Source organism: Lonchura striata, chromosome 14 (assembly GCF_050655825.1).
Source record: "Lonchura striata isolate lonStrDom1 chromosome 14, ASM5065582v1, whole genome shotgun sequence".
NCBI lineage: Eukaryota > Metazoa > Chordata > Aves > Passeriformes > Estrildidae > Lonchura > Lonchura striata.
The window spans coordinates 860,001-885,424 of NC_140716.1; the positions used below are offsets into that span (position 1 = coordinate 860,001).

The window sequence follows — 25,424 nt, forward strand, 5'->3', positions numbered from 1 at the left end:
AATCGAAACTGCTGCTTTGAAATCAGTGAGTTACCATGCTGATGAGACCTCAGCACTACTTTTATTAACATCCAGGATCCCCCAGAGTATGTGAAGGGGAAGGAACCAGAACAATACAAGCAGACATCACCTGAAGTGCTTTGTGCTGTACTGCTGAGGGAAACATTGTAGTTGGAGGCACGAATGGATGACCAGGCACTAGTTGAAGGCAGCGTGGTGTTCAAAGATGAGGATGACCCTGCAACAGAGAGAAGGGTCAGACACAGCACAGCTTGCCACAAATGCAGTAGGATGAACAGGCTTGGCTTGTGCAGGTTCAGGGGAGGGACGGGCAGCCCTCGGTCCCCATCCTCAGCCCACGGGCACGTGGTGGCAGCAGGAGCAGGGACAGCACAGCCCTGCGTTCCTGCACAGCTGGGCTGCCACGGTCCTGCAGCTCCCAAAGCCCTGGGCGTGCACACTGACATCAGGAGCACAGCCCATGCTCCTGGGACAGCTCTGCATCAGCAGCAGGGCTGGGCCGAGCATCAGCTGCAGCCCTGACAGGCACGGCTCAGGGGACAGACCAGGAGAGAAAAGGAGCAAACACAGGGGAACAGCCAGGAGAGAAAAGGAGCAAACACAGGGGAACAGCGAGGAGAGGGGCAAGGAGGAAACACAAGGGATAAAGCAGGAGAGAAAAGGAGCAAACACAGGGGAACAGCCAGGAGAGGGGCAAGGAGGAAACACAAGGGATAAAGCAGGAGAGAAAAGGAGCAAACAAGGAGCAAACACAGGGGAACAGCCAGGAGAGGGGCAAGGAGGAAACACAAGGGATAAACCAGGAGAGGGGCAAGGAGCAAACACAGAGGAGCAGCCAGGAGAGGAACAAGGAGCAAACACAGGGGAACAGCCAGGAGAGGAGCAAGGAGCAAACACAGAGGAGCAGCCAGGAGAGGAACAAGGAGCAAACACAGGGGAACAGCCAGGAGAGGGGCAAGGAGGAAACACAAGGGATAAAGCAGGAGGGAGCAAGCAGCAAACAGCACGAGCAGAGTGTGTGTGGCTGAGGGAAGGCTGCACACAGCTCCCCAGGCAGGCTGAGCACACATACCACTGTTCCTGTCCCTGAGGTGGTCAACTTCCCGCACAGTATTAATTGAGAGATTGTTTATGACACTGCCAGGAGTGACGTAAGGGTCAGTCTCGGGGTCGATGTTTGGATAACCTTTCCATGGCTCACCAGGGCGAAACTCTAGGAACACAGATGCAGGAAAGAAGCTTATTTTCACTATATTCTTAAAAAGGAAACAGCTGTCTAAACAATACATCTCTTAATGACTGAAAATCCAAAACCTTTTAAGCATTTAATTGACTTGATTTAGCCTTCACTTTATTCATCTAATTTCTGCTTTCCCTGGCAGCTACACTTCTCTCTGTACAATAGAAGTGCCATTCTCCATTCCCAGCTGCTAGAACAGCCCAGGTGCCCTGCTGCAGGCTGGCTGCTGGCCCTGCACAGGCAGGGCAGGCAGGACAAGCTGCAGGAGCCCAGGACAGGCTGCCAGGGCAGGGAGGACGGGCAGGGCTGTACCTGGGGGCCAGTTAACACTGCTAGAGCCATTAGGCGATTTGGCACGGGGCCAGCCGTCCCCAATGGAGCCGGGAGGACTGGCTGGAGAGTTGCTGCTGTTCAGAAAGTCGTAAGGAACAAACGGAGAATCTTCCAGCCTGAAACCACTTGAAATAGCACCTGATTAAAAAAAAAAAAAAAAAAAAAAAAGTAGTCAAATCTTTTTCACAGCCGGCTTTTATATCCCTGTATAAATATATATAAAATCATGCCCTTGTAAATCATCCATGAAATATATAGCAGCACACTGTCCTCTTGTGATGCCAAGTTATATTGGAGATCATGCAAGAGCATGTAACTCAAAATGAAATATGTCTCAGTAATTCAGGAGAAAATTATAAGAATAATCTCCCTTGAAAGCCCTTCACTAAAACAGTACATATATTCTAACATGTGCTCAACTCAAGTAAGGTATCAATTCCAGAGGGTAAGGGCATTTTGTGGGACCCCACTTGACTAACAGGGTTCTGTGGTGGGAGAGCTTGTGAAAGAAACAGCGACAGCATGTGAAAGATCTTTAGCTATTTCAAAGCTCTGTAGATTCTATTCCTGTTCTTGGGAGGCAAAAAAAAAATTAAAAATCTCTGGAGACAGAGAAAGAAATTATTTAAAAGTTACCAGACAGCAAAGCCAGTTCTGCTACAGTTCTGAGGGAACCAGGGATTGCATGAGATATAGAAATTCCTGTCTCTGGTCAGAAAACATCACCTACAGGCAGAGCAACACCACCACTGCCTGTGGCAACAGTAGGAAGGGCTCAGCAGGGCAGCTGCAGGGAATGGCCACTGCGGGCTACCAGAGGCAGCTCAGAGCAGCAAAGCAGCTGATGCACCTAAAAATACCCCGACAATCTGAGACTGAACAGTAACAGGAGACTGGGGACATTTGTAACTATCTTTAGACACAGATTCTTGGGCTATAGACTCGAATTTTAACTGGATGATTTCAAGCAACTGAAACAGCTGAAATGTCATATGAATCTTGATTACTGGAATGAAACACGAAGGAACCAAGTTCACCTCCTCTAAAGCTAAGGACAGCAATGGTACCAAGTCTAGCCCTTCTAAGTTCTCCCCAGTTTTAGAATGCAAACACAGACATTCATTACCAAAACCCATCAGTAAAAATGTCAGCCATGCCCAGATTGTGGTAATTCCCCCAGATCACCTTAGGACAGAAGAGTGGTGGGAGAGAAAACTTGAAAACCAAGTTTTTGGCTTAAAATATATATATGAAGCATTCCACTGGAGATTAAGGTAAAGCTAGCAGCAACAGTCACACTTACAGAAAAGTCTGGTTAAAATGAATTCTGTAGAATGTTTCTACTAATCTCATCACAAGATCATTCTGTGAGCACAGTCAGCAGAGCTGTGGCTGCTGTGATAGACAAGCAGCAAGCTGGCACAGACAACACAACAGAAACTGTGACACAGGAGTTAGAACCACAGCCCAGAGAAACTCTGCAACCCTGCAAATCCCCAGAAGCCCAGAGGCACAGTGCCACAGTGCTGCTCCAGGAATGCTGAACATACCATGTTTGCTGGAGTTCTGATCTAAGGATGTGTTCATAGAAATGCTGTCGACTGTAGTCCATTTCCTCAGCCGAGATTGTGGCTCTTTAATACTGCTCATATCCAGGTTTACATTCAAGTTTGAGTTCATTCCTGAAAGCACACACAGCTTATGAGACACAGACCAAACCTCTCCTCCTGCTCATCACCACTGCTGTCCCACAAAGCACTCAGGAGCACGTTACCATGGTTATGTCATGCTTCCAAGTCTCTGGTTCTGAGGAACATTCTAGCACTTAAACTCTCTGCACACAGAAGCTAAGCTGAGCAATGCAAAGCACTCCCAGGTTCTCAGCTCATGTCCTCATGCAAAAATGTCAGTGGAAGAAGACATTAGGAAGTTAAGAGAAACTAAAATGTAAATACCTAAAATAGGGGGCAAAGAGAACTGGTCTTGACCTGCTGTAGCTGTGGTCTGTACTTCCAGATGTTTCTCTGCCAAAGAATCAAGACAATGCCAACCCAAATAAACTCAAATACCTGGAGGAACCAGACCCTTCTGGCCTTGGACAATGCGCCCACATTTTTGACCTTGGCATGCCCGCTCCCTTTCCAAGTCTGCAAGAATCCTGAACTCAGAACTCTACCTGGTACCTTTCCAGCCCTTCAGATCTATTTACTTCTCTTCTGAAACCAAACCACTAAATTTTTCATATCATACTGTGGAAAACTTTATATTAGTTGTATCAGTTATAGTATACTCAATACTAGTTATTAGTTGTATCAGTTATACTCACTATAAAGGTTGTTTTTACTTATAGAAATACTTAATTCCATAAGGAATTGGGATGTGACTGCAGAACTGGTCAGGGAGAGAAAAGGATGCTCTGGCCCCAGTCTCTGCTTTGGGTGAGTATCCAGTGAATCCTGACAAATCCCTTCCCTGAAATGGAAACAGAACCTCCTTGCTTTCCTTGGCTCTCCAGGAGACAGCTGGGCAAAGTGAGCTCCCTCTCACACAACTACACCACTAAATTCTTCACTAAGGGGGAAGAAATTCCAGCAACATGCTTTTCCTACCCTTGAACCTTTATGTGAGGACCGAGGGTGGCTCTGTGTGCTGAGCAGAGGGACCCAAAGAATTCCTGTGTATCCTGTGGCAGACAACTGAGGGATCTCAAAGCAACCTCACACATACTGCAGGCTCCTCAAACGTGGCCATGATTCCTGTGAGAGACCAGCAGTGGAGCAGTACACAACAATTCCAGCCCAAGGAATGAAACACAAAGGAGCCTGACCTGGGCAGGATGCAATCCCTCAGCAGAGTCTGGTGAGAAAGTGAAATACTTCCTTAGAACTAACACAGTGTCTCCAACAGCTAAAGAACTTCCTTTGTATGCATTGCCCTTTGGATGAAAGCAGAACTGGACATTGATGCCAACCATCACCAGCAGCTCTGAAGCAGCAGCCTGGACTTGAGGCTGGCCACAAGCCACCCCAGCGTGGCACTGTCCTGGCCAGTGCCACTCTGCCTGCAAGCACAGAGACTCAGCTGCATGTCCAGGAAACAAACTTCTCTGCAGAGGCCAAGGAGAATGCAATCAGCCCAACAGAAATCACCCCATTAGAATAAGAGAGAAGAAAAGCAAAAATGAAGGGGAGGAAAAAAAATGGGGGTAAGGAATAGAGGTATATGTAAACAGCTGTAGTAAGATAGCATTAAAAAGGGACCTAAAGTAAGAAGAAAATATACAAGCCTGGAATTTCTGAAGTAGAAATTGGACAGAAGCCTGAAAATGTAGGGAAAAAGAAAACAGGAGATGTTTGTATTTATAAATGTTCAGACATTTTGCCTAATAAGACAACATTTTTTAAAAAATGCAAAGCCAAAAGCTTTCTTTCCTGGACAATACTACTAACAGGCAAAGTGACTGTTCTACCTTTGCAATTCCAGAGCCATTGAAAGCATTTTTGAAATCCCAAGAAATGTGTCTACATCAATGGATTCTTTGCATGGATTCTAGTTCTTAAAGTCCTTTAGCTCTAGGAACCAGGACTCTGTATCCCCTGGGGATCCAGGGGACAAAAGGAGCACTAAAAGGAGTCATTCATTCCTCAGGACTGTATTCTGCACTGAGACAGGGACACTCACTGGGAATGAGTGTACTTGGGGAAAAGTTATTTGGTGAACAAGGGTAACCCCACACAAAATTACTACTTCCACTAAAATGGGAAGTACTGGCAGGGTTAGTCATTATCCAGAAGGAGGCAAGGGGAAAAGCAGGGCTGTGTGCCACACAAAACACTGGCTGACTGCAGGGCACCCACCTATAGGGAAGCTGCTGAATGCATTGATTGGTGAGGGCCCTTTCTGCAGCTCAGGAGTAGTGTGGGGCATGACATTCTCAAGGAAGGATTTCATGGAGGGCTGATGGAGTGACTGCTGTTGAGAGGGTGGAGTTTGCTGCTTCATTAACAGGTTTGGATCAAGCTGACGGGACTGTTGCATCATCTGTTGCTGCATACTAAGAGATCGACCCTTAAAAAAAACAGAGCAGTTACAACATCAATGAGCAAAAGCTTTTCCATGTTTTGAGAAAGAAGATGAAATGAACCCTTGTACCTTGTGCATCCTGCCCAGCCAAACCCCAGCACCCAGTCCCTCCCCCAAAGCCTGTCACACTGTGCCCCCTGCACACTTGAGTACGAGTCACAGCCAGGAACACAGCTCAGGATGAAAAGCAGCTGCCAGGAGTGTGAGGAGTGAGAATGCAGAGGTCTCTTTACCTGCTGCTCCTGCTGCTGCCGACCCCCAGAAGGCACGCTCCTCTGGGGCTGCGCCTTCTGCTGCTGAGCCAGCAGCCGCTGCGAGACAGGAGAGGGTTAGAGCAGCACAGGGCACCAGGCTCTAGCACTGACACGCCCCAGGCAGCAGCCAGCTCACCTGTAACTGGGAGATCTGAGAAAGCTGGTTTAACTGGGACAGTTGATTCAGCATGGCTACCTGTTGTGGGCCAAAGAGTGGGCTCAGGCCACCGCTGTTTGGTGCATACTTCAGTAATGATACTGGAACCTGCAACACACGCCAGCGCAAAGGTGACTGTAGCTGCTTTACTCAGTCCAGAACATGCAGGACACTGTAACCTCTGGTCAACAGATGCCTGGTTTCATCAAGCCAAGTGTGCTCCCAAATATTTACAGAATAAGTATCAGCAACACCAACAAACAAGGAACAATTTTCTGAAGCAGCATTTAGATAGTTTATACACAGTGTTTTCTGTATCACTTACCTGAGGGGATAGTAATGGAGGAGGCACTTGAGCACGTGGATTAGGCTGAGATGAATTAAGAGGTTGTGCTGGAGGCTGCTGCATGCTCCTGGGCTGTGCTGCTATATTCCCAACACCAAACACACTGGGATTGCCATTCTGGGGAAAGGATGGGCAGTCAGTGACAGAAAACCTCTTCTGCTGCTTCTCCCACCCCACACAATTCAATCACAAGTTAAACACGTATCAACTACACAAGCAGCTACAACGTTATATCAAAAGGCATTAAATACTGTAAGTAACACACTGAGGATATGCACACAGCCTTACCTGTCTAACAGAATTCAAGCTTTGCATACCCAGCCCTGCTAGGGAGCCCAGGGCTTGGTTAGGTAGTGCATTATTTGAAGGGGGAAGCTTCATGTTTTGATTGGACATAAACTGCATGTTTTGGGACTCGTCTGCTACAATGCCATCCTGATGGGACAGACAAACCGAGGCGCAACAACCAGCCAGCAAGCAAGCAGAGGGAGAAACCATTGCAGGAGCAGAAGGGAGGAGTCACAGGACAGTCCAGCACCAGCAGGAAATAGGCAGAAAACAAAAGAGATCAGGTTAGTCATCGGCACGGAAGGGCTACAGAAGGTGCTTAGTGCTAAGTATCAGTGAGCTACCAAGAACAGTCTGCCTCCTGGAGGAACCAGCCAGCCCTCAGCCCCCCTGCACCACCACAGAAGGCTCAGGGGCACACAGCTCCCTGCTCAGGCCCCAGCGTGGATGCCGACTGACCTTATCGAAGTAAGGACCGCGATCCATGGAAGACTCTTTGGGAATTTGGGGACGAGAACCAGGGCCTTTTCCAACCACACGATTGTAATCTCCCACGCCCAGGCCGTGCTTGTCTATCTCCATCCGCTTGTCCTGCAGTAACCCTGGGGACACAGAGGTGGCTGCACACCTGGGGCCTCCAGCGCCCAGCCACACCAACCCGGCGTGCCTGGGAGAGCTGAGCAGGACAGCCCTGGGCAGGACAGCCCTGGGCAGGACAGCCCTGGGCAGGACAGCCCTGCAACAAACACACCTCAGCTGGGGCCTGCTGGGCTCTGCTGAGCAGGGACAGGAGCCCCGAGCACCAGTGCCTGCAGGCAATGGGAAAGGGAATGGAAATCCTGAGCACCAGTGCCTGCACACACTGGGAAAGGGAAAGGAACCCCGAGCACCAGTGCCTGCACACACTGGGAAAGGGAAGGAAAAGGGAAGGGAAATCCTGAGTACCAATGCCTGCAGGCACTGGGAAAGGGAAGGGAAAGGGAATGGAAATCCTGAATACCAATGCCTGCAGACACTGGGAAAGGAACCCCATGTACCAGTGCCTGAGACAACTGAGGCATGGAATCACCATCAACAGACTTTGCAAGGCTTCACACAAATAGTACTGTCAGCTTGCTCTTAAACCAAAGAATGTATAATTGTTTAAACTTGCAATAATTTAAATATCAGGCTTGCTATTAATACTGAAATCTGAAAGTCAAAGAATAATTCCTTTACCCAAAAGACTATGAGTCCCAAAGTGAAAATACCCAGTTTTGAAGTGGAATAAGGAGAGAGTAACTACACTAAAAACTAAAATGCTGCAATTAGTTTTAGTTAAACATTCTGTCATCATAGTATACTGTTATTAATATATTAAAAATTATCTTTCATAAGATAATTCTTAATTAAAGAAATCCTAACAGTGAATGGAATCAAATAAACTGTAACTGCTCCCAAGTATTTTACACTCAGGTTTAAATGTTTCTAAAATAATCGTTCAGTATTAATTCAGTTCTTAGAACTGAACACATGTTTCCAAGAATGAACCCAATGAGGCAGTGTGGGATTTGGTATGTTTCTGTTTTTACTCAGTGCAGGTGCCCAGAGGGCAGTCAAGATATTTATATTACACGAAACAAATCCACCACGCCCTGAAAACATTCTCATGTCAGTTTAACATATATAAATATGAATAAGCTTAGTTTTATACGTGGCCAATATTCCTATAGCAACCAGGTGATTCTGTGTGCAACATTACTCACATACACAAATACTTTTCTCTCCAAGGACATTCCTTTCTTTAGGGAAATATATACTTAACAATATATAGCTATATATACACTACATATCATTTCAAAAATGTAATTTACAGAAGGATATAAAGTATGGGAAAAAAAGCAATAAAGCCCAGCTCAGTTCTACTGTTCTTACCTCCAGACATGTCCATCTTATTGCTCTGTATGGTTTCTTCTGGTGATTCTCTCTGAAGTAATAAAATAAATCACAGTTATTTAATAATAATATTTTTTAAGATAAAACAAAGAGGTTCTGCACACTATTACAACTCAAAACTGCAAGAAAGAAATATCAAGACAATCAGATGCTATTTTAAAGCATTTCCTCCCTTCAGTTGCTATCCAGTCAAGAACAGGTTCCCTCACGAGAACTCCCAGTAAATGCAATAAAGCATCAGGCTATGGAATGAATACCTGGGTAATGGTTACAAAACCACTTTTCATAAATATAGAGGTCTTTCTGTAATGAGAATGCACAGAAAAAGGAATGGGTGACAGGGGAGACAAACACAAGCAAAAAGAAAACCACGATGAAAACTAACACTCGGCAATTGAGCATTTCAATGTCTGCACATTGTAACAAGCCCTGTGGAAAGGCAGCAAAGCCAGACAGACATATACTTACTGAAAAACTGAGATTTGTGAATTGCTTAATAAATGGATTGATCCATGTTTCATCTTGCTTATTTCCACCTTTCATTATTCCCTTAAAAACAGAAAGGAATTCCTGTGATACTCAGACCGGACTTTAATTACATCACCAAGTGTTAAGAGTGAAAATTCAAGTGTAATGTGTAAGTGCAGTAATCCCTTCTGACTTAGCTTTCAGAAATGACAGCAAGCCTTGCCCTGAGCTGCTCCTCACCTTTGTGGGCATTTTCTTCAGGTAGGGTGGCCAGTTTAACGACGGGTTAGCTTCTTGTGAGGAACTGCTGTTCCACATTCCAATCTCGACATCCTCCTCTTCCTCCCAGCTGGTCTGACGACTGCCAGTCAATGGCATATCATCTCCACACCAACTGTCTTGCATAGATTTAGGCCCTGGTGGTGAGAAAACCCGGCAGCGAACGTTCCAGCAGCAGCTCCACCGAACAGCTCGAAGCCTGCTGCAAGGTGAGCACCCCCGGGGAACAGGAAGCTTGCAGAGAGGGATTCCACGCTCTGAAGCAGGCCGAGAGCACTCACCAGGCTTGTTGGGAGGCTGCTGCCCCAGAGAAGCGCTGCCCCAGCCAGGGGTGCCTCCCGCGTCGCTGACGGGCTCTCCCCAGCTCGCACCGGTGTCCATGGGCTTGCCCCACGCCGCTGTCCCGTTATCTACAGTGGTGGCTGGAGCAGAAGGCTCTCCCCAACCTGGCAAAGCAGGGGGAGTTATTGGCATCCTTCTCAACAGGATTTAAAGCTACCTAAAGAGACTCAGGCGTTTTGCCTTTTCTATATGCTTAACATGCAGTAAAAAGCACGTGAGCACATATCCTCATTTTGTGTGAGGGTCATTGTTACAACTGCAAGCTGCTACATTAATAAAAGTAATCACAAAAATACAAATTTTGTATTTACAGAATTACATTCTGATAATACAAATATCTAAGATATTAAGCTAAGAGCTGCTTGTTACATGTAATTGACACCATCTGGCACTTGAAAAAGAGACACAGCACAAAATACTTCCTATATCTCACTAAGCTCCTCTCCAAAATTGTTACTCACTGCTCATGAAGCTACAAGACCAGAAAGTCTGATACCATATCTTTATAAACCCATCACTGTTCATTCTGTCCTGCAGAAGCTCAATGCTTTTATTTTTGAAGGCTCATTGGCAAAATTAAATTTTAGCTGGTTTAGAATAATTTAGGAAAATATTTAAATCCTCAGACACTATTTTAAGTATTTTCTCTGTGTTCCCCAGAACTCAAGCAGAGCTGTTTAGTCCTTATTACTGCAGTTATTTAAAACTAGAGTAGATCTCCCAGTCTGTACAGACACATCAATGCTCTGTTACAATACTGTTCATTTCTTTAATAAACAGCAACCGTACTTCATTGCCACTTTGTCCTTTCCACTTTGAAACTAAAATATTGTTATAAGAAGAAAGACTAAAAAAGTGCTTTATAGTCAAGAGAAAACACAAATTTGGGTAAAAGCCAGGCTTACCAGAACCCGAACTGCTCTCCTTGCTAGACATGGCACTTGAAGACAGTAGCTGCGGATGTACCTGTGCTTGCTGGTCTGAACTGCTGCTACTGTTAGGGACGTTTTTATTCCACATATTCACATTTTTGTAGTTGTATTTGCTCGGATCACCCCAAGCAGAAGTTCCATCATCAATCTCCATCTTCCGGCGGATGGATTCGGGGGACGGCTCCTCCCAGCCCGTGGGCTCTTCCTCCTTTGCCGGGGCTGGCATTGGCCCCCCCAGCCAGCCGGACCCCGGCGGTTTGTTCGTGGCAGACGGGGCTCCCCAAGAGCCAACATCTTGTTTGTTCCACTCAGGAGAGGTGATGGGCTTTGATGAGTCCCCCCAGACTTGAGGCTGATTGGGTTTCGGAGGGTCTCCCCAGCCCTGGCTCTGATTAGACTTTGCAGGCTCATCCCATCCTGAAGAGTTGTTTGGGGTTGCATTGTTGCCTCCCCAGGTAACAGAATTTGATTTACCTGGCTCGTTCCAACCAGACACCGACCTGTCGCTGTTGCTGCCTCCAGAACTGGATTTCTTTGCCTCGCCCCAGTGGTTACTTCTAGAGTTTTCACCCCAGCTATCACCAGCAGACACTGCCCAACCCTGGCTGGCCTTCTGTCCATCTCCCCATCCCTGCTTCATCTTCGGCGTGTCATTCCAGGATGACTTTTCTTCTTTGCCACTTCCCCATGATTGATTGCTCTTGACCATTACTGTAGCAGCAGAATCTTCTTCCCACCCCCCTTGGCTGTTTGACCCTTTGGAGTCTCCCCACCTCGTAGCAGACTTTGGATCTCCCCACCCCGATACAGATGAGGTATCGTTATTATTAGGGCTAGGTCTATCCACACACCCCCCTGAGCTGGAAGTCTGTGTCACAGAGCCCCCCCAGGCTTCTGTCCCATTGTCAGTTTTTCTTTCACCCCTCGGTGACGTTTCGGTATCCCAGGCAGTGTTCTGTTTGATTGGAGTCTGTCCCCAACCAGAGTTGGAAAGGACACGCGGATCTAAGTCAGTTCTGTTCACTATGCTTTGGAGTAACGTGTGCTGGTCAACTTTCCTCCTCTCTCGGTTCTGGCCTTCCGCAGCTGCTCTGTCCTCGTGGCACCCGGTGCCCTCCGAGCTCCCCTCGCTGTCCCCCGTACCTGTTTTGGCCCACGTGCTGCCCTGCTCAGCCATCTGGGAGGCAGCAGGACTCTGGCTGTTGAGATCGTCCTCCTCAGTAGACTTCCATCCATTTGTAAACTTCCTGCTGTTTCCATTCATACCTTCATTGGAATGCTGATTGCTGGCCAGTTTGCTCCACTCCCCGTTGGGAATGTTGGCGCCAGTGTTCTGTGCAGGGCCGCCCCATCCTCTTCTGCTGCCGCCAGCACTCGCACCGTTCCCGTTTCCCCAGGGCACGTTCTGGGAGCTGGCCGTCCCTGCCTCCCACACCCCTCCGCCTTTATTCCCGCCGATCTGAAAGGTAGTGCTGCCGGGCCCGCTCCCGCCCGGCTGCATTAGAGTTGCATTCACAGTGTCACCATTAGCTTGGCTGTTTGGGCCTGGACATTTGTCTCCAGAGTAACTGGAACCATAGGCACCCCAGGTAGTACCGTAAGAGCCGCCAGTTTTGGCCTCCCCGTTGCTCAGGTGAGAGATGGAAGTGCCGTTTGCCACTGGAGGGGCCTGAATCTGAGAATGATTCATTGTGCTCACGCGCCAGGCCCCCGGCCCCGCAGTGCTGGGCAGCTCGTTCATCTGCACCGAACCAGCAGAGTTTGGTAAACTAGAGGTCATAAAGTTAGTAGTGTTATTTGGTCCATTCATTTCAGTGTTAAGGTTTTGAGGTTGCCCACTGAATGAAACATTCCTTGTACCATTTACTTCAGAATCGCAACTTTCCTGAAGGCTTCCCCAGGAACCGTGGGCCGAGCCACCCACTTTCGAGTTAATACTCTGGCTGTTGGCCATCTGACCTATGGTACTGCACTGAATGCTTGTGCCAGGACTCCCACTCCCCACGGACCCTTTCAGGGCATGTCCGCCGTTCTCCAACACGGACCAGGCACCATGGTTGCCATTTGAATTCAAAGTGCTTGGATTTAACCCTCCATTTGATGAAGAGCTTATGGTGCCCCAAGCATTCATTCTATTGTTGCTACTTTCAGATTTGCTGTCAGGAGCATCCACAGAAACTTGACATGTGCTTATTATGGACCCGTGGGATAACCCCCACGGCCCATTAATACTTCCATTGCCCACATTATTGCTGTTGCTACCAACCACAAACTTATTCTGAGACCCATGTCCGATGCCATTGCGAATGCCATCGCCTTCTCCTCCTGTGCTCCCTGAAGCCATGATAACGAGGTTCCGCTCCGACCCAGAGCTGGAGGCAGAGTCAGTGTCCATACATTCTGAAGTCAGCTCTGGGTCACTGCCAGTGATTGATGGCCATGCTTCTTTGTCAGAGCCGTCTACGATAACTTTATCCCAGTTTGTGCTGGAGTCGCTATTTGAAGAGACTGGTCCCCAGTGAGAATTTTCATAATGGGATCCTAGACCACTGTGGTTCAGATCTAAAATGAAGAAGGAAAGCCCAAAAGAATTATTATGAGTTTAGTATTATTACTTCATTAAGGGAAAAAAAGGGGAAAAAAAAGTATGAAGATATTAAGCCAGGAATTATTTTGCTTATTATTTTGCTTCTGTTAAAACTACAGTCATGGAAAGTGACAGAGAAAGCTCTAAGTACAGCTGCCCAAAGGCTGCCACGCATAACCCAGAATGCCTCCCAGCATGCAGAGCTGCTCTCACAAAAACCTCAGAAAACTTTAGACTCCTAAAGGTCTTTTTCTTCCAGAGAAACATTTTTTAAAAGGATATTCTGTATCACCATATACATAATATTTTCTAAAACGCATATAGGTATTAAAGACCACAAAACTAAATAAAACCTGAAAACACACTGAAAGGCAGAAATTCCAAGAGGACATGGCCCTGGCTCAGCAGTACCAACAACTGTGTGACAGCAGCCAGAGAACACACACCTTCCCACCCCTGTTACACATGTGTAAGGGTCTTCAGTACAAGTTATTCAAGGTATTTTCTTTTATACAACAACAGCTTGGCACAAAGAGCACGAGACCCATCTGAAGTTCTGCTTTCAGAATGCACAAGTCTATTTTTAATTTATTTCTAATCAATACCAATATTACTGATCAAGTGAAACAGAACTGCGTGCAAGACCCAGAGCTGGAGCAGCACAGAGCAGGGATCACCTGCGGCTCCTCAGCCCCTGGCACTCAGCTGAGCTTCACCTGCTGCACCAAGGAGAGGAGCAAGGATGGTTCCAGCAGTTTGGAACAGGAGTGGCAAAGGCCCTGGCAGGCAGACAGGGTGCAGTGATGGTGTGTGGCAGTCCTGGAGAGCCACCAGCAGCCTGGGGGAGCCGGGGCTCGGCTGAGCATGGCCAAGAGCTGCCAATTTGGGCAGCACCACAAGAACACCGTCGTGCCTGAACAGCCCAGCAAACCTCAAGGGTCCAACTCTCACCCCAGTATTTTAAAAAAGGATATTTAACCTGTACTGAGGGACTGAGCAAAGAGCTGTGTGCACTCCTGGGAGCAAGAGAACCAAGGGCACAGAACAAGATCCTGATCAAACAAACACCATGCCAGTAACAGCGTCCCTTTTAAAAGCAGCACAAAGGCACAGATAGCAACAGCCTGAGTTCAGCACTGAGAGACACAGGTTAGGACTACAGTCAGAGGGAAATGGTAAAACAAACTCTAATTTGCACAGCGGCAGAATACATAAGGAAAGCTCGTATTTGTTAAAATTCTGTTACCCTAATTTAGCTGCGGCGCAGTTTGTGCAGAGCCATCCACCAACAGCACGCAGTGATTAACTTCCACTCAGCTGATTTTCTCCCACCACACACAAAACTACTCACTACTCAGACCAACAGTCTTTCTCCTGGACATAAGCATGCTAGTGATGTCTAGGATGAGCCACTGCTCTGGAACATTCCTGCCTGAATCTCCCCAGCTCATGAACTTCAGCGACTAAGGACACAAACACTGAACAAGCAGATACCGGCTCTGACTTTTTGTATCTGGCAGAGACCACAGAACACCCTCAAAACTGAAAAATGACATGTGACAACACCCTGCATTTGGTGCACAGCACAGGGAGCCAGAACAGCCTACTCTTGCTTTTCTTCTCAAAACTATTTAAAGTTGCAATTGAACTTTTGCTGCTTAAATCCTTGACAAAAAAACATTCACACAAACCCAAGTTTCTTAAAATTCTGTAATCTGCTAAGACTGCGTTCAGTAATTTTTAATTGAATGCTTTCCAGCTATGAGTTATCTTGCAGGAAACATTTGCAAAAAACTGTATGTAGTTTAAAAAGCAGTTTGTCATCACATGGGCTAAAATAAACAGGATTGAGAAGTGTAAATTAAGAAATACCTGGATCTTCCACCCTCTGCCTCCTTTTCCTGCTCCAGCACACCTGGCACCCCAGAGTGTCAATACCATACCTTGCCAATCACTGCACCTTTGGGCCTTGTGAACAAATGTATTTTAGTAAATACAGTCCCGAGCTTTTAGCAAACAATCAAGACATGATTTCCTCCACAGTGTGACACGTCTCTGACAGGAAGCACAAACTTGCACAGATTATTTAATATTATAAAGAGGTAAGCCAGCATGGAAGCATAAATGTAAAAAAACCCCAATATTTTAATGCTAAGGTGACAAAAACTCTTAGTATGAATTCTGACTTAATTAGAAAATTAAAAATATTAAACTAAATTAGTATGCAATGGCACAGAGAAAGTTTACTGCAATCATTCACACACCCATGCCAATGAAAAGCATAAGCCAAAGAATAAAAATAAAAATGAAAAAATCAGACAAAATTGTGTGAAACATGTAACTACCACAGACATGTAGTGCAAAAGCAGGTGAGATGGAAGTAGCTAACCTGACTGGTTAGGGGAGTGGCTCACCAAGTCCCGAATGGGAGGCATGCCTACAAAAAAAAAGCAAGAAAATCACAGAAGTGTTACTTCAGCAAATGAGAGAACAGTCCTCACAGCACTCCCTGCTTAAACCCCGTCCTTAGACCCCTTTTTCAGGACAGGTTTCTCTCAGAGCCAGCTCAGTCTCACTGTCTGCTCTGAATCACCTTCCCCACACAGGGAGCAGGGACACGGCAGCAAACTCAGCTTGGGGATGTGAGAATCAGCAATTCTGCTGCTTCTATGACACATTTCAATTACAACCTACTTGTTACACATTTGGCATTTAATGAACCAATTTAACGTGTCCTTAAAAGTTTGATTTCTACAAAAAAGAGGAAGAATTTACAGTCAGTGAAACCAAACCCAGATCATTTTGGACTGTACTGACTAAGACGTTGAGCAGTCAGCCCTGAAACTGCAGCAAGTTCCTCTCCCCTCTCTAACTGCAGATTTGCTCCACCTCCAAGCCAGGACTCTGATGCCTGACTGAGCAAACAGCAACATCTGAGTATGGCCCACGGCTGGCTGAACCTAAGCACGTGCAGAAAAATCCATCCTCTGCCCCCTTTCACATCCTGCCCCTGCCCTGTGCCACACAGGCACTGAACAGAATCAAACTTCATCTTCCAAACCACACATTTTACAGCTGTTACACCAAAGGCAACGTTCCCCGAACGAATCCAGCCTTCATCACTACTAACTGCAGATCCCAACTTTCCTGCCTCCTCCAACAGCTGGGAGCCACCCCCAGGTTACAGGCTCCATCTTTTGCTCCCAAGGGCTCTGGCTGGGACACAACCTTGTGCCTCTGCTGTAGATGCACCAGGACAAAGGCAGATGGAGGAATCCAGGCTGGAGCCCTGCCAGGAGCCCGGTCGTGCTCTCCTGTTCAGCTCTGGACACAGCCAAAAGCAATTACTGGGAATAAATCATTCCATCATGGAACAACCACCTGGTTATTGCAAGGTGTTCCAGAGCAGAGGTGAGCAAACACCAGGGCAGCAATCAACCCTGCCTTTCATGTCAAGTTTGCACATGGGGCACGTCAGTGAAAACAACTAAACTGGGTATGAAAGTGTCCTGATAAAGAGCTACTTAGGGAGATTTCTTAAAATAGCCATCTTGGCACTGGCCTGGATCTGTTTCAGAAGCACTATGTGAGCTTAATTTATGTGTCTCTACTAAAACATTATGCCAAATGTCCTAAAAACAGCAGGAAAAAAACCAGCCCAAGGGCCTATCCCTTCTTCAGCTTTACTTCTAGACAAAGCACATTGATTTTCCAAACAGGAGACAACTATTCACACAAAACACTAGTAAAGAGATGGGGTTTAGACCACTGATATAATTTAAAAATTCTCCAACACCAACAACTTAAAATCTTAGTGTGCTCAGGGCAATTAAAGATTTTTAATTCAGCATTAATTTTTAATATCTGCCTGCATTACCTGGCTTTTACGAAGCACCTACCAAACCATTCCAACCACAGCTGGAACTGGGAAGAGAACCTTCCAGGAATTCCACACAAACCCACAGCCATTCCCAGTCCAGCAATTCTGACTTCAACACTTGAAGCCACAGTTTTTCTTTTAGCCCTAAAATACAGATCCATCCCAGTAGCCACTGGTTTAACCCCCGTGTCCATGGATATCCTGTCAATGCAAGTGACCTACAGATCTGTCAGATTGCATGAGATTTTGGATTCCAGAGGTAACACAGAGACTACCTGGAGCTGCTGGTGGAGGCTGAAAGAGGAAGAAGGGAGAGTGAGTGAAACTGAGACAGGCAAATACCAGCAGCATTTCCTTGCAGATACAAAGGTGAGAGAAGACACCAGGCCCTGCTGGATGGGGCCTCCCCCACCTCCACCAGCAACGTGCCAGACCAGAGCTCGAAACCAGCACAGACACCCAGCACGGAAAAATCATCTGCCTTTCCATGATCATCTTGTCTGTGTTTAGGAAGGAACATGCCAACACATCCAAACCAGCCCTTGTTCCTGGTTATTCCAGGGCAGGAGACCTTCCAGGCACACACATGGCACCAAGAAAGCAGAGCTGAGTGCCCAGCCTCAGATGGCAGCTCCGAGCTCTCCCGGGAGCCACGGGACACAGGAACAGAGCTCTGGCAGGACAGAGCTCTGGCAGGACAGAGCTCTGGCAGGAGCTGCAGCCAGCACAGACACCTTCCTGAGTGGCAAAGGGATCTGGGCAGCCCTTCTGTCCCTCTGAACCCCGCTGGCTGCAGCCTGGTGTGCAGACACACCACCCAAACGGGCTCAGAGCGCACCAGGGAGGCAGCCCAGCCCCAGCCCAGCACTGGGACACGCTGGCACTGCCCAAAAGCACAGAGAACTGAGCAGCCCTGGGGCAGACGCAGCACACAAATGGGGATCCAGCTCATTAAATGCTGGGCTGGTACTCACAGGACAGCACAATGGAGAACAGCACACAAATGCTCTGGATACAGCTGGGAGACTTATTAAGCTGTATAAGCAGTAGTACTTCTTAAATTAGTTTATGTGTGAATTTTTATTTAAATCACCCTCTTATTTAAATCACCTTGCTACACACCTTGACCAGTAGCAGGAAAAGTTTCACCTTAATGAAAGGTAACTTTAAATATCACTATGGACAGGAACAACACCATACAGGTGAAGCAAAGAAAGTAAGCCACTTAAAAACTACCTGTTGCAATGGTAAAGAGTTCTATCAGTATGTTACAGAAATAATACTGGAAAGTATAAAAAATAATATGGGGAACATTCCACAAGGATTCATGGATAAACTGCTTCCAGTGTTTTGTTTACTTTCATTTCACATCCTGCTTCTTCAAGATGCAGTAATCAGAACAGCTCAAAATTTAACTCAAACTTGAAATATCAAGGCTTTTTTTTTTTTTTTTTTTTTTTTTTTTTTTTTTTGTTAGAGGGGCTGAGAATCACATCTTTCGTAGTCTATGAAACACTAATTTTGAGAAACACTGGGAATTCAGTAAAGTCACAGAAGAAACAATTTGTGGTAAAAAGTTACATCATTACTGCCACGTGCACATCAAAATGTAAATACAAGTATTAAGCATTGGCATGCATTAATACCAAATCCCTTTGAAAAGCTCGATCCCTCACAGAAAGTTACTTACATTACAATAAATTACATTAATGTCCTGTAAAATTAACTGAGCTGCATGTTAGTGCAGTCACTGAACAGCACATCCTACATATGTAACAGGCAAGCTCATCTGACTTAAAAGGCTATTTGAGGAAATGCATAACAAAAGATGATTGAACTTAAATAGCAGAAAAGGTAAAAGTGGATCCATTCTGTAATACATCCAAACTTCAGGTGAAAAAATAGAGAAAAACTCTGACCTGACAATAAAAGACAATTCTGATATCCTGAACACACTGTACCCTGGCTGGATCTCCAGGTATGAAGTTAGAAATGAAAGCCAAGTCTCAAGGTGCTGTTCAATCACATAAAGAAGTGTGCTGGAAGGAGCTCTGAAGAACACCCAGTTCCACTGCCATGGCAGGGACACCTCCCACTGTCCCAGCTGCTCCAAACCCCAATGTCCAACCTGGCCTGGGATGCTGCCAGGGATCATGGCGCAGCCACAGCTGCTCTGGCACCTGTGCCAGGGCCTGCCCACCCTGCCTGGGAGGATCCCTTCCCAATATCCCATCCATCCCTGCCTGGCAGTGGGAAGGGATTCCCCTTCTGTCCTGTGACTCCATTCCTTGTGAAGAGTCTCTCTCCATCTTTCCTGTAGGATCCCTTCAGGTCCTGGAAGGCCAGAATGAGGTCACCCCTGGTCTCTTCTTCAGGCTGAACAATCCCAACTGTCCCAGCCTTTCCTCCCAGCAGAGCTGCCCCATCCCTCCTGGTGTCTCCTCTGGACTGGCCCCAGCAGCTCCACATCCTCCCTGTGCTGGCTCCAGGGCTGGGGTAGCTCTGCAGGTGGGGTCTCAGCTGAGTGGGGCAGAATTCCCCTTCCCCTGCTGCCCAGGCTGTGGGATCAGCCCATCTCTGGGATGGTCCTAAAGACCCTTCTTTCTGGGACGTGTCTACCAAAACTGGACACAAAAAAGGTGCTTAGTACCAAGTACCATGCTGGGATCAATGCTGAGGACAAAGCCTGGGAATGTGCAGCACAGCAGAGGTCACACTGCAGTCACCACCTGCTCCAAGCCTGCTCCAAGCCTGCTCCAGCCCTGCTCCAAGCCTGCTCCTCGCTGCTGCCGACAGCCAGCACTGAGGCAAGGCTGCAGCTTCGTGTGCAACCTGCCCAGAGAGGCAAAACCACCCTGCAGCATTCACCTGCAAGCTCTGACACAGGATAGGACCTCCTCACGCCGCAGCTTACAGTGCAAGCTCCAATCGCGTTGGCTGAAAAGGAAAACAAGGCAGCTGCCCTCACCTGGCTGTTTTTTGCTGCTGTTGGGCACTTCTCCGTTGCTCTCGGGCTGGTTATTGGTGCCAGTGCTGCCTCCGGACTGGCCGTTGGCCACTTTGGGAGCAGATCCCAGGTTTGCAGCTATCACCGGTACCTGCTGCCCCCGTTTCAGAAGCTGTTTGTGTTCCTGGTGTCGGAATCGCGGCGGTACTTCCCGAGGAGGGTATCGAGGCAAGGGCTGCTGCTGGCTGCTGGCTGGGGCCCGCTTGGCATTATTAGTAGTGCTGGTTCCTGTGGAAGTGCCGTTGGAGGTGACGGGCTGGGGCTGGCTTACACTGGTCTTGGTTTGTTCTGGCACTGCCCCCACCCCCAGGAAAAAGAAAGTGGGACAAAGTTATTCATGTGAACAGCAACTTTCAAAAGTGAAGACTAAGTCAATATTATTAGAGGTGCTTGTTTATGAGGTCATGGCAGCATTTTTTCTGATTCAAGCTGTAACCCATCCCTGAGGAAAAGCTCTGTTACCCCTCAATGACACACTTTCATGGCACAGACCTGGAAGCAGGAATATGCCTTGCTATCACTCCTAACCAATACAGGATGCTACTAACCAGCTTTCGCCACAAATCAGCACTAGGCCGTTTACTTCAGCACTGAACCTTTTTTTACAAAATGTTTAAGTTAAAAAATTAAGTTTCCACCTAAGTATTACCTATAGAAAACTGCTCTGGCGTGGCCCAAAAAGAGCAAGGGGCAAACAGGACCTACAGGACATGCTGCTGAGGCCTCCCTGCTCTAAGGAGCCCAACACGCACAGGGACAGTCACTCCTGCCAGCAGGACGGGCTGCCAGCCCAGGGCACGCTGCACGCAGCCCGGCAGGACAGGGCTGGCACTGGGGAAATGCCAAATGCACAACTGCAGCTCCAGAGGATCCCAGACCCAACAGCAGGGCCCAGCAGGGCGAGGGAAGGTCAGGGCACGGGCAGAGGGAACACACAGACACTGAGCCCCACAGGACACGGGCACAGGGAACACACAGACACTGAGCCCCACAGGACACGGGCAGAGGGATCAGATCCAAACCCACAGACACTGAGCCCCACAGGGCACGGGCAGAGGGATCAGATCCAAACCCAGACACACTGAGCCCCACAGGACACGGGCACAGGGAACACACAGACACTGAGCCCCACAGGGCACGGGCAGAGGGAACACACAGACACTGAGCCCCACAGGGCACGGGCACAGGGAACACACAGACACTGAGCCCCACAGGGCACGGGCACAGGGAACACACAGACACTGAGCCCCATAGGACACGGGCAGAGGGATCAGATCCAAACCCACAGACACTGAGCCCCACAGGGCACGGGCACAGGGATCAGATCCAAACCCAGACACGCTGAGCCCCACAGGACACGGGCAAAGGGAACCCAGACACGCTGAGCCCCACAGCCCATCCCAGCCAGGCCAGGGAGGCACTCTGAGCTGCTCCTGCTGCCATCCCTGCAGCTGCAGCTCAGCTCTGCCCCTCCTCACTCTATTGATGTGTTAATGCACTTTTCAAATTCCTTGGATGAGATATCCATTAAGTGTCAATATTTATTCTGCAACTTCCCAAGACACCTCAACACTCGACCATGACCTCCCTCAGCGTCAGGGATAACGTTACTACATAACTGATAATGTAGTTTTCAGGGGCTTTTAAAACCTTTTAAATAATATTTAAAGACCTTTTTATCATTCACTTTCAGGAACTGAGTCATGGGAATACAACAAAAAATAAAAACAAACTTCAGCTTTTGTTTAAGGAATCAATTTGAATATTGTCAGTGCTACTTATGATATAATCTCTGTTTATTTCTATTTTATGTATTCTGAAAAACATGAAATAGAAGTCTTTAGAATAAAAAGCCACTGAAGAATCTGCATCTCAGTTGTGTTTTAGAGGAATATTGGATTTTGGCTGCTTAAGGGAAGCAGAAAAGAAAAAGGAGACCTCCTTGTTCGACAAAAAGGCAGGCAGAAGTCTCAGGGTGAGGACACCCAGCTTCAGCTGCCCCTCCCAGGGCCCCCAGCCCTCCCAGTGCACAGCTGACTGCAGAGGGACAGAACTAAGGAGAGGAAAGGCCAGGACACAACTCAAGTTATTGCACAGAGCACAGGGAATAGACGGTATTGAAAGGCTATTAGATAAACTGGGAAGTTGATAAAGATCACAACCACCACTTCACATTTCCTCAGTTCCCTATATTAAGGGAAGGCAACTGATTCCTTGCAAAATATTTTGATGCACATGATGAGACAACAAATTGTGATTTGGACTTCTGGTTCAACACTGAACTTCACAAATAGGAAACAATATTAAACAAATCTATTTCATTTGGTGCTTCTAAAATTTCTTGCATTATAAATAAAGTAAGTGAGAGTGACTAAGCCCTGAAGGGGGGGAGAGGTGCTATTTAAGCGAATTGCTGACAATTTGTTGACAATTGCATGCAGGAGGACTTTGCACTGGTCCAGGTACTGCAACAAGCTCTGAAATTAAACCACATTTGTTCACACTGCACAGCCTGTAACCAGTGCCCAAACCACAACTTTTGGTGCTCTCCCTGCGTCTCCTGGCCCAGCTGATTCCCAGGATGACCCTGTGGAGCCCGGAGCACACGGAGCTGAGCTGCCGGTGGCACACGGGAGCCTTTCTGCACTCCTGGGGCCACACACACACCCCTCCAGCCTGTGGCACAGACTGCTCCTGCTCCTCTTCCTCCCACTGCCACCTTCAGCAGAAAACACAAACGCTCCAGAGGAGATTTAATACAACGTGCAGCACCCCGTAACACGGTCACTGAGTCGCTTCTCCTTCCCTGCCACTTCCACTGCTGCTGGGGGTGAAGTGAAATCATTTCCATGTGAAATGACAGCCCCCAGGCAGCAGCCAAGCTGCCAGCAGCACGCCCAGGGCTCCCCTAACACTTCACTGTCCTGATTAAAGCTACTTTAAGACCAAGTGTGTTAGAACCGACCCCAACGGACCTGCAGGAACTCAAATCCCTTTTGATTATCAAGGAGTGCAATAAATAAACATGGTACTGGCTGCCCAGCCAGCCCTGAGGCACAGCCCCAACAGCACTTCTCTAACAGCTTATGAATATTATATTTCACATATATTCTAACCATTTGTTTCCTTAGCAAATATGGCAATTCCATCTACTACGATATCAGCAAATTGTATAACACATTTGCCAGGTCCCAGGGCTAGGCTATAGAATATGCAGAGTTCACAATTATATGCTAATTTTCAACTGAAATTATCCAAAGCGCGAAAGAATTCCCTTGCCTTTGCTTCCCTCAGAACCACAGAGTAAGTTTTAAGCTATAAAATTCCCCCTGTCCCACATTTTCTGCTCCACAACTTCTCAGAAGGCTAAATAACACATTAATATTCCAACATGGCTACTATGAATTCCAGCACCCCTAAATCGTTATCTTAATATTTTAATTTGCTCTAGACTAGTTGCTTGTTAATAAAAGTTTGTTCTACACACCAGCATTTTATTTTGAATTCTGTTAAGGCAGAAATATAATATGAACAGATTTACAGTTTATCACAGTTAATTGACTAGCAACAGCGAGTTTAGAGAAAGTAGTATTAAAAATGACAGGATTTTCATAAAGAACAAACCTGCTGCAAAGCCGCAGAGCAGGGGATGGTGGAGTTACAGTTTACAGAGAGATTCCAAAGAAAGACGCTCCCAACTTGTGTTGCTTTCCCACTCTGCAGATTTCATTAGAAAATGGAGGAGAAGCATGGTGTCATTTTACTGCTCCAGGAGCTGCCTGCCAACTCCTCCTGGAGCAGGGGCCCGGGACTCCCCCTCCACCAACACCAATGGCAGCTGCCGGAGGGAGCTCCAGGCAGCGCGGGCGGCCGGGCCCGGGGCGGCACGGGGCGGGCACGGCACGGCACGGCACGGCACGGCACGGCACGGCACGGCACGGCCCGGCACGGAACGGCCCCGCGGCTGCCCCGGCACGGCACGGCACGGAACGGCCCGGCACGGCACGGCACGGAACGGCACGGCACGGAACGGCCCCGCGGCTGCCCCGGCACGGCACGGCACGGCACGGCCCGGCACGGCACGGCCCGGCACGGCCCGGCACGGCACGGAACGGCCCGGCCCGGCACAGAACGGCCCCGCGGCTGCCCCGGCACGGCACGGAACGGCCCCGCGGCTGCCCCGGGCCGGCCCGGCCCTGCCCGGCCCCGCAGCGCCCGGGCCGCCGCTCGGTTGGCACGGCACGGCCCGGCACGGCACAGAACGGCTCCGCAGCTGCCCCGGCACGTCCCGGCACGGCACGGAACGGCACGGCGGCTGCCCCGGGCCGGCCCGGCACGGCACGGCCCCGCAGCGCCCGGGCCGCCGCTCGGTTGGCACGGCACGGCCCCGCACGGCCCGGCCCCGCCGCCGCTCGGCTGGCACGGCCCGGCCCCGCACGGCCCGGCCCCGCCGCCGCTCGGCTGGCACGCCGCAGACGCGGTGCTAGAATTTTCCTGCTGGAAAGATGGCCGCAGCTGGAGCCGGGAGCTGCTCTGGAAAATATCTCGTGTTTGCCAAGGCTTTAACCCCTGCGGGTCCGCGGGGCTGAGCGCGCCCTCCCCGCGGCACGGGCGGCCACCCCGCGACCCTCCGGCCGCGACCCTCCGGCCGCCCGGCACTGACACGAAAGGAGAGATGTGCCGAGGGGGAAAAGCGCAGGCGGGCGGGCGACAGCCCCGGCAGAGCCCAGCAGGGTTTGTGCAGTCGGGCCACGCCGCTTCGCGGAGAAGAACAAGCGCAAGAAGTTTCCAAGGTGGGAAATATGAGTCAAAGATTTCAATTCCACACCCAGCTATTTTTAGAGCACTTTCCGTTTCAGCGGGCAATTCCGTTGACTCTGCTCTGCAATGAAAGTTGCACATGAAATAATGCACTTCTGGGCTGCAGCGACGGCCGGGCTGGTGCTGCTGCTGCGCCGAGCCAGAGCCAGCCCAGCTCCGGGCTCTCCATCACCTCCTCCCCATCCACCCAGCCGAGCGCCAAGGGAGCCCCACTGAGCTGGCAGCGCAGCACCGGGCAGAGCCCGGCCCAAAGCTGCTCCTGGAACAGCCTTTCCTTCCGCCTGGCTCTCCCAGCACCATCCCCTGCGCTGCCTGGTCCGGGCAAATTCAGGATAATGGACTGCCTCGTCTGTCTCCAACAGCACTGACTCCAAACACAGCAAAAGGATGTACTTTGCCATGCTAGAAGGAACACCACAACGGACAGTTCTACACATTTTTCTACGTCCAA

The 25,424-nt window shown here is 48.6% G+C and overlaps 1 protein-coding gene across 14 annotated transcripts in view; it reads right to left on the reverse strand.

Annotated features, from left to right (window-relative positions):
* The window catches only part of TNRC6A (trinucleotide repeat containing adaptor 6A), a 43,684-nt gene that overhangs the window by 4,091 nt on the left and 14,169 nt on the right, over nucleotides 1–25,424 (reverse strand). For 4 of the 14 annotated variants that reach the window (XM_085591962.1, XM_085591958.1, XM_085591959.1 and 1 more), the window contains 18 exons: nucleotides 20,114–20,446; nucleotides 15,655–15,702; nucleotides 10,652–13,240; nucleotides 9,686–9,850; nucleotides 9,366–9,541; nucleotides 9,126–9,206; nucleotides 8,637–8,688; nucleotides 7,182–7,324; nucleotides 6,723–6,869; nucleotides 6,414–6,551; nucleotides 6,068–6,196; nucleotides 5,911–5,988; nucleotides 5,452–5,662; nucleotides 3,550–3,618; nucleotides 3,145–3,276; nucleotides 1,574–1,732; nucleotides 1,094–1,234; nucleotides 131–238 (listed from right to left, as the gene is read on the reverse strand). In XM_085591962.1, coding sequence (XP_085448088.1) covers nucleotides 131–238; nucleotides 1,094–1,234; nucleotides 1,574–1,732; nucleotides 3,145–3,276; nucleotides 3,550–3,618; nucleotides 5,452–5,662; nucleotides 5,911–5,988; nucleotides 6,068–6,196; nucleotides 6,414–6,551; nucleotides 6,723–6,869; nucleotides 7,182–7,324; nucleotides 8,637–8,688; nucleotides 9,126–9,206; nucleotides 9,366–9,541; nucleotides 9,686–9,850; nucleotides 10,652–13,240; nucleotides 15,655–15,702; nucleotides 20,114–20,446 — 4,899 coding nt within the window. Of the gene's footprint in view, nucleotides 1–130; nucleotides 239–1,093; nucleotides 1,235–1,573; nucleotides 1,733–3,144; nucleotides 3,277–3,549; nucleotides 3,619–4,880; nucleotides 4,914–5,451; nucleotides 5,663–5,910; nucleotides 5,989–6,067; nucleotides 6,197–6,413; nucleotides 6,552–6,722; nucleotides 6,870–7,181; nucleotides 7,325–8,636; nucleotides 8,689–9,125; nucleotides 9,207–9,365; nucleotides 9,542–9,685; nucleotides 9,851–10,651; nucleotides 13,241–15,654; nucleotides 15,703–20,113; nucleotides 20,447–23,776; nucleotides 24,028–25,424 lie in introns of those variants that run through there. The other 10 variants (XM_085591961.1, XM_085591967.1, XM_085591968.1 and 7 more) reach the window with 8 other exon arrangements.